At 50.4% G+C, this 17,374-nt stretch overlaps 2 protein-coding genes and 1 long non-coding RNA gene across 4 annotated transcripts in view; 1 reads left to right on the plus strand and 2 right to left on the minus strand.

Moving 5' to 3' along the window:
• The window catches only part of Atp6v0a2 (ATPase H+ transporting V0 subunit a2), a 32,573-nt gene extending 24,998 nt beyond the window's left edge, over positions 1-7,575 (minus strand). The window contains exons 1-2 of one of the 2 annotated variants that reach the window (XM_023720443.1): positions 7,300-7,575; positions 1,455-1,533 (exon numbers count right to left, since the gene is read on the minus strand). In XM_023720443.1, the coding sequence (XP_023576211.1) occupies positions 1,455-1,533; positions 7,300-7,311 (91 nt within the window). In that variant the 5' untranslated portion in view covers positions 7,312-7,575. Of the gene's footprint in view, positions 1-1,454; positions 1,534-6,672; positions 6,925-7,299 lie in introns of those variants that run through there. The other variant, XM_004635967.2, reaches the window with a different exon arrangement.
• Positions 7,576-8,083: 508 nt separating this feature from the next.
• Tctn2 (tectonic family member 2) overlaps positions 8,084-17,374 on the minus strand; it is a 20,283-nt gene continuing 10,992 nt past the window's right edge. Inside the window, exons 12-18 of the mRNA XM_004635869.2 lie at positions 15,576-15,656; positions 14,457-14,568; positions 13,193-13,299; positions 10,975-11,131; positions 9,397-9,522; positions 9,171-9,259; positions 8,084-8,527 (exon numbers count right to left, since the gene is read on the minus strand). Coding sequence (XP_004635926.1) covers positions 8,400-8,527; positions 9,171-9,259; positions 9,397-9,522; positions 10,975-11,131; positions 13,193-13,299; positions 14,457-14,568; positions 15,576-15,656 — 800 coding nt within the window. The 3' untranslated portion in view covers positions 8,084-8,399. The remainder of the gene's footprint in view (positions 8,528-9,170; positions 9,260-9,396; positions 9,523-10,974; positions 11,132-13,192; positions 13,300-14,456; positions 14,569-15,575; positions 15,657-17,374) is intronic.
• Positions 8,636-10,648, plus strand: LOC111817985. Its single transcript, XR_002822074.1, has 3 exons — positions 8,636-8,676; positions 9,380-9,483; positions 10,437-10,648. It is a non-coding gene; the product is annotated as an uncharacterized LOC111817985 (long non-coding RNA).

A 17,374-nucleotide genomic window follows, 5' to 3' on the forward strand; every position in this document is an offset into this window, starting at 1 on the left:
TTATCCAGGTTCCGGTGACGCGAACAGGAACACAGTGCAGATGCTGAGCTTTTTGTTCATGTTCAAATCCCCTATTAAAAAATAAAATCTACAGCCAGGGATGTAGCTCAGCGGCACAGTGCCTGCCTGGGAAGTACAAGGTCGCTGCCTGGTATTCCTGGTACCAAAAAAAATAGGAACAAAAGTTTACAGTAGTGCCTAGCTCCTAGAAATCACTCCGCAGGCACATCCTCGGCCCCTGGCAGGCTCTCCGTTCATCCACGCTCCAAAAGCAGATTCCCCTGTGCCTGGCTCTTTTCCCTGCCTGTGGTCACCCTGGATTCCAGCAGATCCTGGAAAACTGAGAGCACTCCAAGCAGAAGCAGCCATCCCACAGGGACCACATCGTCCCCTCGGGGAGCACAGACCCCAAAGCCCCTGGCAACGCCAGCACCAAGTGAGACCAAGCAGGCCCAGCCCACCCCAGCCTCCCCCCTGCTCGGCCAGGCAGTGCCTCGCCCCGTGCTGGGCCTTCCCACATATGAGCCCAAGACCTGCTCTGCCTGCTGACAAAATGCAGAGCAAGCTTCAGAGGACCCTGTGGGACCTGCTCTGGTGACAGTAATGGCTTCCAGATCCAGCAGCATAGCAAGGGATTTCTTTCTCTTGGAGGTAAGCAGCTTCTCCAAACTGCCTCCCACTGAGCACGAGGCCAACACCTCTCCTCTCCCCACCCTGACGGAGTGAAAGAGTACCCAGATGCCACAGCAAGGTCCCTGTCCACTAGAGAGGGGGTGTGCTGAAGCTGGCCCGAGATGCTAAGCGGGTGTGGCAGCATCAAGGGCCCCCCCCCCCCGCCTCCCAGAGCTGGCTTTGACTGAATCCCTCTTCCTCTTCACCAGATAAATGGCCTTTGATTTGGGGGCACATGAACCCCAGTAGCCGGCAGCACCCCTAAACAAAGGAAAGGGCTGCTGGCAAGACAAGCTGTCCTTGTGTGTGTGAACGCTTACCTCTCTAGAAGAATAATAAAAAGGGTGGAAACAATGCACACAAACGCCAGGTGTGCTAATGCACACCTGTAACCCAGCGTGCGCCACGAAGCCCAGCACTCGGGAGGCTGGGGCAGGAGGATCCCGTGAGTTCCAGTTTAGCCTGGGCTACCTAGCCAGACCCTGCCTCAAAAAACCCAAAAACCAATGCATACAAATACCTGCATAAAGAGTACTTCTGAGGGGCCCGGGAGGTGGCTCAGTAGAGTAAGCGCTTGCCTGGCAAGTGCAAGGGCCTGAGTTCAATCCCCAGTTCTGCGCCCTCCGCCCCCCCACCCAAAAAAAGAGTATTTCTGAATGGGAAGAATAAGAACACTTGCTTTTTTTCCCCCACTTACTGGATTCTCTGACTTTTCTAAAATAAACAAGATTTGCTTATATAACAATAATTGAGCACATTATTAAAATGGAAAATAAACTTACCCAATATCCGTTCGAGTTCTTCACACCTTTTTACTTCACCAACAAATTTTCTTTGGAATGAGCTTACATTCTGATTGAGCTGAGGAAAGGATGAAAAAAACGCTTGAAGTTTTTAAAATTTAAAAACATACTAACTTTTTTGTCATCTGTATACTTGCCTGTACTTCGGGTGCTGAGGGTCAAGTCTGAGGCCTTGCGCATTTACCACAAGCCCTACCCTGGGCACCCTCCTAGCCCTTAATTTATTTCTTGTTTTCTTTCTTTGGTTTTTTGAGATAAGGTCTCTCTATGCAGCTCACGCTGGCCTCAAACTTACAGTGATCCTCTTGCCTCAGCCTCCTGAGTACTGGGATCACAGCCATGTGCCACCATACCCAGCAAAATTTATTTATAAAATATAGTTATCTCTGGCAAGGATTTGGGGGAAAGTACACTTTCATATGCTTCTGGGCAGCGACCCAGTAACTTAGTGTAAAAGAAAAAAGCCTGAGAAACATCCCTTGGCCCAGAAAAATCCTATCAATAAATTTAACTTAAGGAAAAATAACACAAATATGGATTTTTTTTTAAATTAAAGAAAAAACCATCCAGTAGAAAAGTATAAAAACAAAATATAAGAAGTAAAGCCATGCTGTCATGTTGAGCTGTAGGGGACTCAGGTCAACAATTTCTGACATTGCCAGTCAAGCGGAAGACTCTTTTAGAATATTTTGCTGAGTTTACACACCTATAATATTCAAATAACGCAACTTAACAAAAAAAGGGGATACAGATGAATGTCTATTTTGTATCTATGCATTCAAAGTGGTTAGGGTAGATATACAGTTACATTCTCTTAATGAATAGAGGGATTTGTTCTAATGGTGTTTGTAAATAGGATATCATGTCTGCATCTTGTACAGCAATTAACCACTAGGAAGAATGTATGCAGTGTGTTAATTATTGAAACTGTCCTACCAATTTGATTTGAAACTGTCTTATTGCTATTTGTTTCTCAATAAACTTATGGAATAAATAAATAAATAAAATTAAAGCATATTGTCTGGGATACAGAAAATTTATTAACCTCAAATCCAACAATAGGAAAAGGTTAAAGAAAGTATAGACTATTCCATAAAATACTACTTAGCAATGAAAAGAACCAGGCACACTGTATACAGGAAGTGTCCAAAGCAGGCAAAGCCAGAGAGCTGACCGGCATAGGGCTGGGAGGGCATGAGGGTGACTCAGCTACAGGAACAGGCACCTTACTAGGGTGGTGGAATATTCTAGAACTGGACTGTCATGATGGTTGCCTCACTAAACATACTTCTTGCTGTTGTTGTTACCAGGAATCGAACTCAGGCCCTTGTGCTTGCCAGGCAGGTGCTTAAGCCACGGAGCTGAATCCCCAGCCCCCATTCTTTCTAATAGTGACTGAAGCTGCACACTTACATGTGGGAATTAGTTGATACACCTTAATAACATTGTTTAAAAAGTACAGTTTGGGAGGAAAGAGACAGAAGAAGGAATTAAGCTACCAACTCTATGCAAGGAAGGTAAACACAATGTACTACAAACTTGGATTAAAAAGAAAAGAAAGCATAGGTGTGCCGGTGCACAGCTGTAATCCCAGCACTCGGGAGGCTGAGGCAGGGGGCTGGAAAGCCTGAGCCTGGTCTAGCCAATTCAGCAGAACACTGTTTCGAAATGTTCTAAAAGGGCTGGGAGACAGCTCAGAGGTACAGTGCTGGCCAGGCACACGTGAGGCCCTGTGTTTCCGCCTCAGTCCACAAATAAAGGGGAAAACAGCAGGGTTCGGCCACACAACCAACTGCTATTCACTCAGGAAAACTGATGTTCTAAATGATCAGATATTTGATTAGATTAAGAAACTTAATATTAAGATGTTCAATATGATGACAGTATCATGGCAATGAATTTTCAAGATAGAGATACTTAATTAAATAGGAAATTATACAACTTGGATTTGCTTAAAATGACCAAGACTGGGGAGGGGACTAAAGCAAGCAATTGTGAGCTCACCTGAGTTCCTAGGACAGGGGTGACAGGGATCTGCTATACTCACACCTCTGCTTAATTCCTTATACTACAAAGCTTAAAACCATGAAAGATTCTGCAGGCCAGCGTGGGGACACACACTTGTAATCCTGACTCAGGAGGCTGAGGCAGGAGGATTATAAACTCAGGCCAGCCTGACCTACACAGGAGGTTCAAGGCCAACCTGGACTAAAAGCGAAACAGCGAAACCTTGTCTCAAAACCAAAACAAAACACAAAATAAAACAAAAGGTTAGGCTTATGATATACACCCGTAATACCACTATTCTGGAAGGCTGAAGCGGGAGGACTGCAATTTCAAATTCCGCCTAGGCAGTTCATGTGTTCAGCAAGATCTGGTCTCAAAGTAAAACATAAAGGACTGGGGATGTAGCTCTGTGCAAAGGCCGAGTTCAAACCTCAGCAAAGAAAAAAGAAAGCAAAGGAATGTTTAATAAAATTAGGAAATGAGTCATGACATATATGAAAAGCAGGTTAAATACTAGCCAAAAAGCTGAGTTAAGCTGTAGATTCAGATCATGCAAAATTGTGTGCTCTTCTCATGCTTGCCAGATGTCCCATAATTGATATATACTACTTTCATTTATTTAACTATTATATTACTCTTATAATAAAAGCATTAGTCATTCATATTGAAAGACACTTAGGACACACACTTTATCTACTCTGTCCAGAGTTACTGCTAGTACCAGACACTCAAAAAATAAATTAAACAACTTGATAAAAACTGCTCAGCCCTTGAGGCCATGGAAGATAGCTCAGTAGAATAAGTGCTTGCCTGACAAGCGCAAGGACCTGAGTTCAATCCCTGGTTCCACCAAAAAAAAAAAAAAAAACTGCTCAGCCCGCCTGAGAAATGTCTACTTCAAGAGTCTCAGGTCTTACTCAGTTTTTTGAATTTTTTAAAGAATTAACTAGAAGAAAGATGATTTCAATTTCACTTTCCCTTGGCACACTCATTTGTGGAGGCCACACAGTCTCACCACTTCCAAGTCCCCACACAACCGCTTTGCCCAGAAGGAAGAAGTGCAGAGCAAGCTCGCATCAGAAGCTATCCCTGCGAGACACCACAGCTCAGGTTCGGCTCCTTTCTTCAATGGCAGGCACTCTGTAAGCCCAACGGTGCATCATGGTTCTACAAGCAGCAAGGTCTCTGGAAAGAGCTCCATTTCTGTGGCAGTGGTTGGATTTGAGCTACATATCCACCCCAACCTATACACATCCGTTCTTCTGCTGCGTGGGTGCTATCTATTACAAAGCTGTTTTTTCAGGCAGGGTCTGGCTATGCAGTTCAGGCTGGCCTTGAATCACTATGTAGCCCAGGCTAGCCTCCAACTCATGGTGATCATCCTGCCTCAGCCTCCTGGGTGCTGGGATTACAGGCGTGTGCCACTGAGCCCAGCAATCTTACCCTTTAGGGTGGGAGTCCCCCAATTCAGTCAAGCACCTATTACCAAAGCTTCCTGTTATGTCCAGAAGAGAAGACCTGTTCTGAGAGGTACGGGTGAGACACTATGGATTGTCCCCTGCCTGCTGCCAGAGGACCCAAGAGGAAACTTCTTGGCCTGAGAACTGTCATAAAAGAGAGGCGACCGTTTCCTTCCCGAGTTCCTCCAGTAGCTTTACAACCTTTTTTCATGTCTTCCCATGGGTTGTCACTACAGAAACCCTTGACAAGCCCCCTTCCTTTCACTCAAGGAAAAGCCTCAGTGAGCCAGAAAGGACTGGAGACATCCGCAACTCCCCCCTGCAAATGTGAAGCCACTAAGCAACACCAGACAGGAATGAGGGATGCCACGCCTTCGGCTGAGAAGTCCTTTAGCCTGACGGCCACATGCCTGAATTCCCCACCAGGCATGCCCTTAGCATGTTAGTTTTCTCTGCTTTCAGGAAAAAATCAAGAAAGGGAATAGGGTGTTACAGCCCATCCCCAAGTGACAAAAAAAAAAAAAAAAAAGCACCACTTTCTCTTCCTCTGATGCTCCCTTATAAAGGACTCACGCACACTTTCCCACACAATATTCAGGCACCTGCGGAAACCCAGGCACCAGGGCAGCTCTCCACTCTGTGGCTGCCGGTGCTGTCACCCAGAATTTCTCCATGACGTGGCAGCTGCCCTACAGGGCCCACGCAAGCACTATCAGTATCAGATCTCAAGTGTTTCCTCTTAAAATTAAGGGCCCCCAACCCAAGATGAAGTGAAAGTCGGGAGAGAGAAGCGTCAAAGGCCATAAAGCGATTGTCAAGTGACTTGGAGCCACGACTGCAGGTCCCGCCCCCCTGCACACCCCCTGCACACTCGGTTCACTTATCAAGCTCACAATCAGCCAGTGTGGACTTGGCTCCTCCCAGACTGCGCACCAAGGGCACCAAGAGTGGCCTTGTCCATGCTGAGTCCCCAGCACCTAAAACAGTGCCTGGGCATAGCAGACACCCAATAAAAGCTTGTACATTCATTCCACAAACGCCTACTAATGCCAGTGCTGGCCGGGGACTGTGAGAGGTCCTGACCTCAGGAGGTGTGAACAAGTTCTGCTGGCCCTGACCCCGGAGACCGGCAACAATGAACAAGCGAACAGACACAAGTGTCTGCGGCGACTTGTTGGGGAGACGGCTTCCAGCCCGCATTCCTCGCTCTGTGCACCTCACTCCAGGGAACGAAATAAACACAAGCACCCCCCGGAGCGCATCCCGTTCCGCCCAGCTCTGGCTCCTCCGGCCTCTTCCTGTCCCCTGCACCTGTGGACCCTCAGCTCCCCGCGCGTCCCCAGGTCGGACCCGCCCCCGTTCCCATTCGGGGCTCAGCGCCATGGCCGCCTCCTCCGAGATGCCTGCCATGATCATCCTTCCAACCCCGCTAACTTATCCTCCTGCTCAGGCACCGACAGCCTGAGCCCCTCCGGAAGTCCCGACAGGACCCCAGAAGGCCTTCCCCTGTTGTGTCCCCTCCCCTGGCTCGGGGCCCAGAGTCTGGAGGAGCCGCACCCCCCGGGATGGAGCCACCCAGGGCGAGCCAGGAAGAGCCCCGGGAGATCAGGCGCCCGAGAGCCGGGACACCCCGGAGACAGGCTGCGCCCCGGCAGGGCCTCAGTTTCCTCTCCTGGGCAATGGGGGCAGGGAGGCCGGAGTGGCAGGTACGCCGCATCGCCGACACTCACGTCTCGAAACTGGACCAGGCCGCGCTCGCCCAGCGCGCTGAGGCACTCGTAGGCCGTGCCCGCCTGCAGGAAGAGCTGCGCCAGGCACATGGGCTCGCTCCGGAACAGAGACCCCATGGCGGCGCGCGGACCGGCCCGGGCCTCGAGCTCCTCCTGCGGCCTGGCGAACGCCCCGCACCATGGAGCGCCGGGCGGCCGCCGCAGCAGCCGCTCCTGCCACCGCAGCCTAGCTCCAACTGCCGCCACAGCAGCCGCGAGGCCCCGCCCCGACACTTCCGGTTCCGGCCGGTCCCGCCCCTGCCGCGCCAGGCCCCGCCCCCCGCTAGCCGACCAATCAGAGCCCAAGGCGTAGACCCGGGCGGAGTTCTGAACTGTTTCTGAGTGCGCCCGGCAAGGAGGTCTACGTCGCGGGTAGGCAAAATTTAGTGGCGTTTGGTGGGGTGCTGAGTGCGCACATCGCCACTGTCTACTCTGCGGGCGTCTCCATTACCTTAGCGGACTCCCCCCGCCAGCTGGCCCAGCCTGGCCTCCTGCGAACCGCCTCATCCCAGAGCCATGCGAGCCAAAACCTGGAAGGAGCCGGATGAAGCGCTCTGGTTTACAGCCGGGGACGTTGGCGGTGCACACCTGTAATCTCATTATTCGGGGAAGATGAGGTGGGAGACCCGAAGATCAAGCCCAGCCTGAGCAATCCGAACAGAAACCAACCGCCGCGGGACACCCGGACCCCGACCTTCACAACCTCCCCGCCCCGGACGCCGTCCTTCAGCTCAAGCCACGCCCACCGTCTTGCTCTCGCTCACGCGGCCACTGAGCAGGAAAACTTGCTCTGAGGGTGGGCGAGACAGCTCAGCGGACTAAGCGCCTGCTTTGGCAAGCGCAGGGATCGATCCCCGGTACCACATGCCGTGCCGGCCCCACCCCGGGAGCGCGCAGAGCCAGCGATCCGGCATGATGGCGCAAGCGTGTAATCCCAGCGCTGGGGAGGCTGAAAACAAGAGGATCACTATGAGCCCCAGCTGCATAGTGAGACCCTGTACCAACTTTTAAAAAAATTAAAACTTGCTCCGGACCCCTCAGCCCTCCAGCCTGTCACAGGGGCTTCATCAAGTTCCATTTCAAGAGTTCCCTCGTTTGAGAGCCCACTCACCACACTGCTTCGCACCTGGCCTCATCCTGCCATGGGAGTCACCTTATCTCAGCAGTCACTGACCTAGGATGGCACAGGACACCTTCGTGATGTCACTGTGGAGTCCTGAGGACCCAGCAAATAGGGTCTTACCGCTGAGCTACCCCCTGCCACTAATACTAGGGCAGGAACCCAAGGCCTCCTGCACGCTAGGCCTATGCTGTAGGCTGTTACAGGATTACATGCATTTTTAAGGCCTCACGCATTCTTTCTCTGGAATACAGGAAATGTAACCAACACAAATATGTAACATTTAAAGCCTCACTCTGTATGAAAAAATAGCCCCTAGGACTGGTAACCTGTGATAAATTGAAATTTCTAACATTTACATAGTTGATCTCAAGGAGGGTAGGTTCTAGTGCTTGTGAATTTGGCAAAAGGCTCTGAACATCAGATTGTTTGTTACATGAATGAATTAAACTCACACAACATTAGTAAGAATTTTTTATAAAAATAACACATTTCATTTATTAAACTATGACAGAGGAACACAGGACAACAGACTGCGGGAGGAAATGTGTAAGGCCTCGAAGAAGGCCTAATGGTAGACAGCAGCTGGCCGCCGGGCTCTGCACACCCTCGCCCAGGGATTGCTGAGGAGCGCAGCCAGCAGGAGGAACGCCGTCAGCAGCAAAGCCTTGGCCACACACTGTGAGTCTGGCTCCCCTGAAAGCATGAGAAACCCGAGGAGGAGGATTTCTCAACTTATTCTTTTTTTTTTTTTTTTTGGTGACACAGTCTCAGACTGTGTGGTTCAGACTGCCCTGGAACTCTCAGAGATCTTTCTGCCTCATTCCCAAGTGCTGGGATTACAGGTATGTGCTGCCATGCCTGGCATTTTTCTAATAATTTAGGTAGGAATAAGCCAAACCATTAAGAGTGAAAATTTCCAAGTATATTTGTATATTTTTTTTCTTTTTAAATCTTTCTACAAGTTTCAAATTTTCTGTGATATTTACATGTTTTCAAAAGAAATTTAGCTGAGAATGTCTGGGGTAGTGGCACACTGCTGTAACCAGAGCACTTGGGAGGAAGAGACAGGAGGGTCACTCACTATAATACAGAGTGAGTTCAAGGCCAGTCTGAACTACATAGCAAGACCATGCCTTAGAAAAAATAAAATAGATTTAGCTGGCACAGCCTAACTGATGATCGCCACAGAAATCAGCTTACCAGGCGGAGCATGGTGGCACAGGCCAGCGACCCCAGTATGTAGGAGGCTGAGGCAGAAGTGTCAGGAGGTCCAGCACAGTCTGGGCTACACAGTGAGCCCCTGTCTCAAAATGCAAAAGAACTTGGCCTCACCTACCTTGATAATATCGGGTCAATGGATATAGGAGTTGTGGCCAACACACATCGTTTCTGTTGCAGTCGTACTCTGTGAAATTGATCTGGAATCTCCAAAATATTTTAGAAGGTTAGGACAGCCACAGAGTGAAGGCCAATGAGCTTGACCAAAGGGGTAAGCTTCCTATTTTAAGTCTGAATTTTTTTCGGCTTCCTCACAATGTCTACTAGGTCAGCAGGTGGATTACCTTGTCAGAGGGCGGGGTGGCTGCGCAGGTATTTTGATAAATCGGACGGATGCAGCGACAGGGAAGAGGTCAGCCGTATCCTCGCAGGTCAGCCCACACTGGTACTGCCAGTCCACGGTGGAGACCCTGGGAGGGGGTAGGATGCAGGGGGAGGCCACCACTCAGGTCCGCTCCTCAGGTCAGCAGACCAAACTTACATCACAAAACTCTTCAAATATGGACACTAGGGAAAAGGGATGGGATGACCAGCCTGGCCTGGCCTATCTCCCAATGACAGTCACTAACTACAGCCTCTAAGTCTCCTTCGCTCCAGCCTTCTCATTCTAGAGGTGGCATTTGTTTTGTTTTTCTATTATTTATGAGACAGGGTCCCACTATGTGGCCCCGGCTGGCCTGGGACTCACAGTGATCCTCCTGCCTCAGCCTCCTAAGTGCTAGGATCACAGGTGTACACCACTAGGCCTGGAACTGGAGTTTTAAAAGTTAACTTGTCGGGCTGGTGAGATGGCTCTGCGGTCTAAAGCACCGACTTAGAACAAGCTAAGCTAAGCAAAAGCACAGCGACCGCGGTTCAATCCCCAGCACCACATGCCAGCCAGCCCCACCCCCTGGTGGGCTGAGCTGGCCACACACACACACACACACACTCAATAAATAAAATAAATTAAAAAAAAAAAAGTTAACTTGTCAAGATAACAGTGACAAGAGATAGCCACGTACTGAATGCATTCTTTGCTGTGAGCGGGGCTATGGTACTTCGTATAGAATGTCTCATGGAATCCTCAAAACAGTACTGGGGAAGAGGGGTTCAGCCCTACCCAGAATCCCATCGGCTTTCTTCAGCTACCTGCACCCTAACTTTCCCAGCTACCACTCTCATGCAGCTCAAACTTCAGCGGAGCAGAAGGTATGGACCTCAGTCACCTGCCTCTAGCCAATCAGAGCTGTCCAATGCCTCAGTCATTGTGATTGGTTCCAAAAGGAGTCCATGACCCAAAGTGAACCAATGAAAGTCTGCCCAGATCTTTTCTCTTCCACAGGATTGGAAGAGAATGTAGGGAAACCTACATTAGGAATAAAGCCAACCCACAGGGAAGAGGCACTGAGAGATGAAGGGGAAAGATTCCTGCCCAGGACCCCAGAATGAGCTGTGGCGACTTTTCCACTCTTTGCCTAATAGGACTGTGACACCTTACAGAGAAGCCTTCGACATAAGGGTGTTGTCACCACGTCAGAGCTCACGAGATGCCCAGGCCTCACACCAGGAATGGGCCAGCTGGGTGGCTGGTGCCCCTAGTCAGCACGCCAGCTGCAGCCCTGCAGCCCACGAAGGCCCTGCTTCTCCTATGGAGGCCTCGCTGAGCTGCAGAGCCGGACACAGCTGCCTCGGTACCCAGAGGGAACGGGCGTCCCAACAAGACAGCCTGGCACATGGGTCGTCTGCACATGCACACCGCCACCATGCTGGCCACTCTAACTGGGACAAACGACTGGACTCCAGCCCAGCCCTCCCGCCCTCTGTAGCACCCTCGGCCACCCCGACGCCCTCCACTTTGCAGGGACCTTGAGGGGCCACACCTGGCCTCCACACCGAGTATCTCCTGCTGCACGACGCCCTCCACTGCGCCAGCATCTGCGAAGAGGATGCGGATGTGCAGCTGGGCGGGAACAGCAGGACAGGCGCCCAGGGCGCCGCTGGCAGCGGGGTCCACATCGGCGTTGGGGGGATCTCCACCTAGGGGAGCAGGTGCGCATTAGGGGATGCTTTCTGTTTCCGAGCCGTGGTCCTGCTGTGCAGTTCAGGCTGGGCTTGAACTCACTACACAGCCCAGGCTAGCCTCAAACTGAAGCCAATCCTCCTGCCTCACCCTTGCAGGGGCTGGGATGACAGGCATGCACCACCACCCCCAGAAGAAGTGACACATTTTTAAAGGAATAATAAGTTTTCCTATCATGTCATAGTAACAAAAAAAGGAGGAACTAATGATAGACAGGAAGCACACTGTGAGGCCTTCATCTCTAGCAGGCTCTTGATGTCACTCTGTGACTGTGTTTCAAATGTTTCCTTGTATGGAAAAGTAGTTGCCGAAATTTTAAGAGTCCTGAACCACATAATAAAACCATCAATCAGGATTCTGTCTCCAAGCCTCCTATTGAAATCCAGCCAGCCTTTTAGCAGAGGCATTTTAAGTTATTTTAGGCAATAACTAGTAAAAGCTGTGCAAAGCACTGAAAATCCACTGACAGGAGTTCATGTGGGCTGATGAAGGGTGATTTCCTTAGGGGACCAAAAGGTGGGCAGAGGGCGACGGGAGGGCAGGAACAGGATGAAGACCTGCTGTGCTCGCGTGCCGGCTCCCCACGAGGAATGGGCTTGGTGTGCACACAAATATGGACTAAGAAAAAATTTAAGAAGCGATTTTTAGGGCTGGGGAGATGGCTCAGTAGAATAAGCGCTTGACTGGCAAACACAAGGGCCTGAGTTCAATCCCCGGTTCTGCAAAAAAAAAATAAAAAAAGCGATTTCCTAGGGCCGGCCAAATAGCTCAGCAGATTAAAGTGCCTGCAAGCAGGGGCAGGGACCGGGGGTTTGATCCCCCGGCCTGCTGTGCCAGCCCCGCCCCTGGGGTACACTGAGACAGTGATTGAGACTGGGCGTGGTGGCGCGCCTGTGATCCCAGATCTCAGGAGGCTGTAAACAGGCGGATCACTATGAGTCTGATCTAGTAGTGAGACCCTGAACACCCTGTAGACCCTTCCCTAAAATACAGAAAAGAATAAAAAATAAAACTAAAAAAGCAATCTCCTAGGGTTGCCATGGGCTTCTATGTCCCTTCAGAGACTGTGGGGGTGGCTGACGTTGTTCCCCTGGGACACCCAATGGCCTGCCAGATCCGTGTGTACGGCCATCACTTCTGGTTACTAGCCTGGGCTGGGGCTGCGTGTTTAGGCTCCAACGCGAAAGGGCTCGGCCCTTCCTCCCCAGGACAGAAATGCTGCCCTCTCTCTGGCTTCACAGTCACCACGCTGGGCTTTCTGGAAACTCCCGTAGTTTACTTCTCAGGTTCTTCATTTTATTTTGCTTCGTTTTTCACAGGGGCTCACCATGTAGCCCAGGCTGGCTTCAGCGAGCCTCTTGCCCCGGGCACCCTCAGCCGTCTCTGTGCAGATTCCTCTGTAAAGTCACAAAGGACTACGAGATGTGATAGCACACGCTTGGCATCCCCGCACTTGGGAGGATGACGAAGGAGGGCTGGCAGGAGTCTGGCCAGCCTGGGCCTCACGTCTGAGGCCGGCAAGACCCTAGCTCGAAAAAATAAAAAAGAATTTGGGTGTGGTGGTGCACGCCTGAAATCCTAGCACCGGGGATGCTGAGGCAGGAGGAGCTAGGTGAGTGTGAGGCCAACCTGGACTACATAGGGAGACCCTGTCACCAAAAGAAAGAGAGCACAGCAAAGGATATAATAGAGGCCAGATGGGGCAGCGCGTACCAGTAACCCCATTATGTGGGATGACGAGGCAAGAAGATCAAACATCCGAGGCCAGCCTGGCAGTTCAAGGCCAGCACAGACCACATAGTAAAGCCATGTCTTAAATAAATAAACAAACAAATATAGCATGAATAAGAGGTGAGAGATGCAAAGGGGCTCCTGCCTGGGGAGGTGACCCCCGGATAAGTAAATGTCCAGTTAAGCCAGCAAAGAAAAGTGACTGTGTGCATCAGGCACACGCTGTGCGGGCCACCGCTGTCACCAGCAGCAACCCACATGCCTTCCGAGACGCAGCTGTGACTTACGCAGGATTTCCAGCCAGCCGTCGGCCAGGTTGCTGGAATCGGAGTTGCCTCTTGCTGCGACATGTGTTGCTGGCACTAACGACCCCAGTCTTTCGGCCGCACGCTCCCTGCAGAAGAACGAAGCGCAGCCCGGCCCTGCTCAGCAGCTCTGTCCTGCCGCCCTGGTCCCTGCGTGCCCCCCCAGCCTGCTGCACACCCCATGCCGGCCACCCCAGCACTGACCCTGGGCTCTGACCCTGCTTCTGTCCCGTGGCCTCCCACGGGAGCCGCGCCCACACCACAGCTAGAGAAAGACAGGCAGCGGCAGCCTTCTTCACTCGGGGTTTAAAATGCCGCTAACTTACACCTGGCGAGGGGGATGCATGCCGGCAAGGCCAGCACTCAGGAGGCTGAGGCAGGAGGATCACTCTGAATTCAGGCAGTGAGACCCCGTCTCACATAAAACAACAGAAGAACAAATTACTTGCTGCCAGAGGCTGAGGGGGCAGGGATGGGAAACCAGGAAATAAGTATTTAACCAGAACAAATTTCCCTTTTTTGGTAATGAAACTATCTAGAACTAGATAAAGGTATAATGAAAGTACTAAATGACAATGAACTGTTCGTTTTTGTTTTTTTGTCTTTTTGAGACAGGGTCTCACTGTATAGTTTAGGCTGGCCTTGAGCTCACATTGTAGCCCAGACTAGTCTCGAACTCACAATAATTCCCTTGTCTCAGCCTCCCTAGGGTAACGGTTCACTTTGGGGTTTTTTTTGTTATTGTTGTTTTTGTTTTGCTTGCAGTACCGGGGACTGAACTCGGGATTGAACTTATTCTACTGAGCTATCTCCCCAGCTCCTAATTGTTCACTTTGAAGTGACTAATTATAATTAATTTTATTTTTTAAAAAAGTATATGCGTATATGTAATTATACCTTCCAAATGCTACCTAAAAATGAACCAGCATATTCTCTTTCTGTTTGCTTTTTTTTTTTTTGGCGGAACCAGGGATTGAACTCAGATCCTTGTGTTTGCCAGTCAAGCACTTATCCTACTGAGCCATCTCCCCGGCCCTCTGTTTGCTTTTTTGAGACAAGGTGTGGCTATGGCATTCAGGCTGGCCTTGAACTCACTGTCCAGCCCAGGCTGGCCTGGCACTCATGGCGATCCTCCTGCCTCAGCCTCCCCAAGTGCTAGGGTGACAGGCATGTGCCACCACGCCCAGCAGCAAACCAGATTTAAGCAACGCAATCACAAAGCAAGTCAGGTCCTCAGCAGCCCCACCTGAGCCGGGAGCAGTTTTCGCGGATCCCAACCTCTAGAAGGCAGCCAGACTCCACGTTTTCACCAAACAAAACAGGCCTGAGGGTTGCGGAGGTACACAAACTCCTTCCAGCTGGAAAAGGAAAAGATTCGCTCTTCAGTGTTCCTACTAGTAAGAGCAAGGATGCAGCTGGGCGAGGTGGCGCAGGCCTGCAATGCCAGCAACTCCGAGGGTGAGGCAGGAAGGTCGCCAGTCTGAGCCTGGATAACTCAGCCACTTCATGACCCTGTCTCAAAAAAATCAAACAAAGGGCTGGGGAGGGTAGCCTAGAGCAGAGAGCCTGGGCCCAATCCCCAGGATCACAAAAATTAAGTAATTAATTAAAATTTAAAGCAATGTACATCAAAGTTGTCAAAAACAGGATACAAACAGCAAATAGTACCAGGGCCAGGGAGGGGGCTCAGCGACACAAGAGCCTACTTGGCAAGCGCACGGTCCTGGAGTTAGATCCCAGCACTGACAAAATAAAATAAAATAAAAATAAAGTTTAGCCAGGCATTTAGCACAACTGTCATCCCAGCACTCAGGAAGCTGAAGCAGGAAGACCATTGAAGGCTCAAGACCAGCCTGGGCTACAGAGTGAGCTCAAGGCCAGCCTGAGCTGCATAGGGAGGCCCTGTCTCAAAGAGACAAAAAAAAAAAAAAGGAAGAAAGAAAGAAAGTTAGTTAGCTTAGCCGGGGATGGTGGTGGATGTCTGTCATTGCAGCACTTGGGAGACTGAGGCAGGAGGGTCGCCATGAGTGCCAGGCCAGGCTGGGCTACACAGTGAGTTCAAGACACCTGTCTGAACTTCATGAGATCCCTGCTTTAAAAAAAAAAAAAGCTGGGATGTAGCTCAGCGGCATAAGCGCCTGCGCGGCAGACAGAAGGTCCTGAGTTCAAACCCTGGTATTAAAAAGCAAAAGCAAAGAGAGAGAGAGAGAGAGAGAGAGAGAGAGAGAGAGAGAGAGAGAGAGAGAGAGAGAGAAACAGCCTCTACTTCCTCCCCACTAAATGAACCAATGGGGTAGGAAAATATTTGTAACTCTGACCCACTCCACTAGGGGGCTAATCATGACAGACGGCCAAAGCAGATTACCTGACTGCCAAACATGGAGCGTCCCAGCATTACTCGTGGCGTTGGCATTCAGGGCCCGGACCGGCCTGCCGTGCTGGTAACCTGGACACACAAGGAACAGGCGCTAGCATCCCGCAGATTGCTCTGACACCATTTCAGGGTAATGACGAGAAGTAGCATAACAGGAAGGCACAGCCAAAGAAGGCACAGGCCGGCCTTCTCCAAAACACCCTTGGGAGCCAGGTGTGGTGTGCATGCCTGTCATGCCAGCACTCGGGAGGCTGAGGCAGGAGGATCCTTGAGAGTTCAAGACCAGCCTGGGCTACACAATGAGCTCAAGGCCAGCCTGAACTGCACAGCAAGACTCTGTCTCAAAAAGGCAGCAACAACAGAGCCACCCTTGGACCAGTCTTAGATACATTCTACACATGGACCCGTTCTCAACACTAAATGTAATCATGTATTGCAAACGTGCAAATAAAAGTCAATCATTAAAGAAAGAGGGAAACAACACCCTTGAGAGAACACTAGAAACTTCACTTTTTGATTTTCTTTTTAATAGACAAGGATATTGCTGTTTTTTCTTTGTCTGAGTTTTGTTTTTTGAGGCTGAGTCTTGCTATGTAGTTCAGCCTGGCCTTGAGCTTACTATGGAGCCCAGGATGGCCTTGAGCTCACAGTGATCTTCCTGCCTCAGCTTCCTGAGTCCAATGTCAGTATTTAGCCATAAATATGGTGCAAATATCAGAAGTTTGAGACCAGCCTGGCCCCAGAGTGAGTCATCTCAAATGCTAAATCTTACTTAACAGTGTGGTTTACAATCTGCCTGAAGCCTTGTCATTCCCACGTACACTGCCACCCTGCAGGTTTGCAGGGGTCACTGGGTGGCCAGCATAGCCCCCCTGTGGTAGGCACCCAGGAGCCACCGAGAGGACAACAAGCAGACAACACAGGATGAATCAGGGGGGCAACAGGTTTACCCACACGACCCAAACAAGACACAAGGTGCCAGGGAGTTCCTGGTCCCCTTGCCCAGAGTCCCTAGAGAGAATCCACAGCTCATTTCTCCTGAGAATCTAATTCTACCAGCATTGCTGAGTGTGGTGGTGCACATCTGTCATCCCAGCACTCCAGAGGCTGAGGCAGGAGGATCACTGTGAGTTCAAGACCAGCCTGGGTTACAAAGTGAGCTCAAGGCCAGCCTGAGCTGCAGAGCAAGACCCTGTCTTAAAAACAAACAAACAAACAAACAAAAAAGCAATAAAAATTCTACCAACATCCTAAATGCAAGGTCTCTTCACAAAAAGCAGGAGCAAAAGAGAAACAATCATCATGTCCAGAAACCTGTTACTATGGATGACAGGCTGCATAAAGAATTAAGTTGCTGGGCTGGCAAGACAGCTCAGTGGACTGAGCACCTGCTTAGGCAAGCACAGGGACTGGGATTCAGTCCCCAGCACCACGTCCCATGCCAGCCCCACCCCGGGGTGTCCTAAAGCTCAGCCAGCCACGGAGACTGAGTGTGGTGGTGCACACCTGCAATCCCACCACTGCGGACGCTGAAAACAGGAGAATCGGTGCAAGTCTGAGCTGGGTAGTGTGAGACCCTGTCCCAAATATATATAAAAAAAGACAGAATTAAGTTGCTACCTGAAAAGAATACAGAAGAAAGAAATGGTTAGAGCCTAAGTGTGGTGGTCCAGATCCGTGATCCCAGCACTCTAGGAGGCTGAGACAGGAAGATGGCAAATTCAAGGCAAACATAAGGTCCCAAGTTCAATTTCCAGTATTAAAAATTTAAAATTAAAAAAAAAAAAAAA

Source organism: Octodon degus, unplaced genomic scaffold, assembly GCF_000260255.1.
Source record: "Octodon degus isolate 3935 unplaced genomic scaffold, OctDeg1.0 scaffold00076, whole genome shotgun sequence".
NCBI lineage: Eukaryota > Metazoa > Chordata > Mammalia > Rodentia > Octodontidae > Octodon > Octodon degus.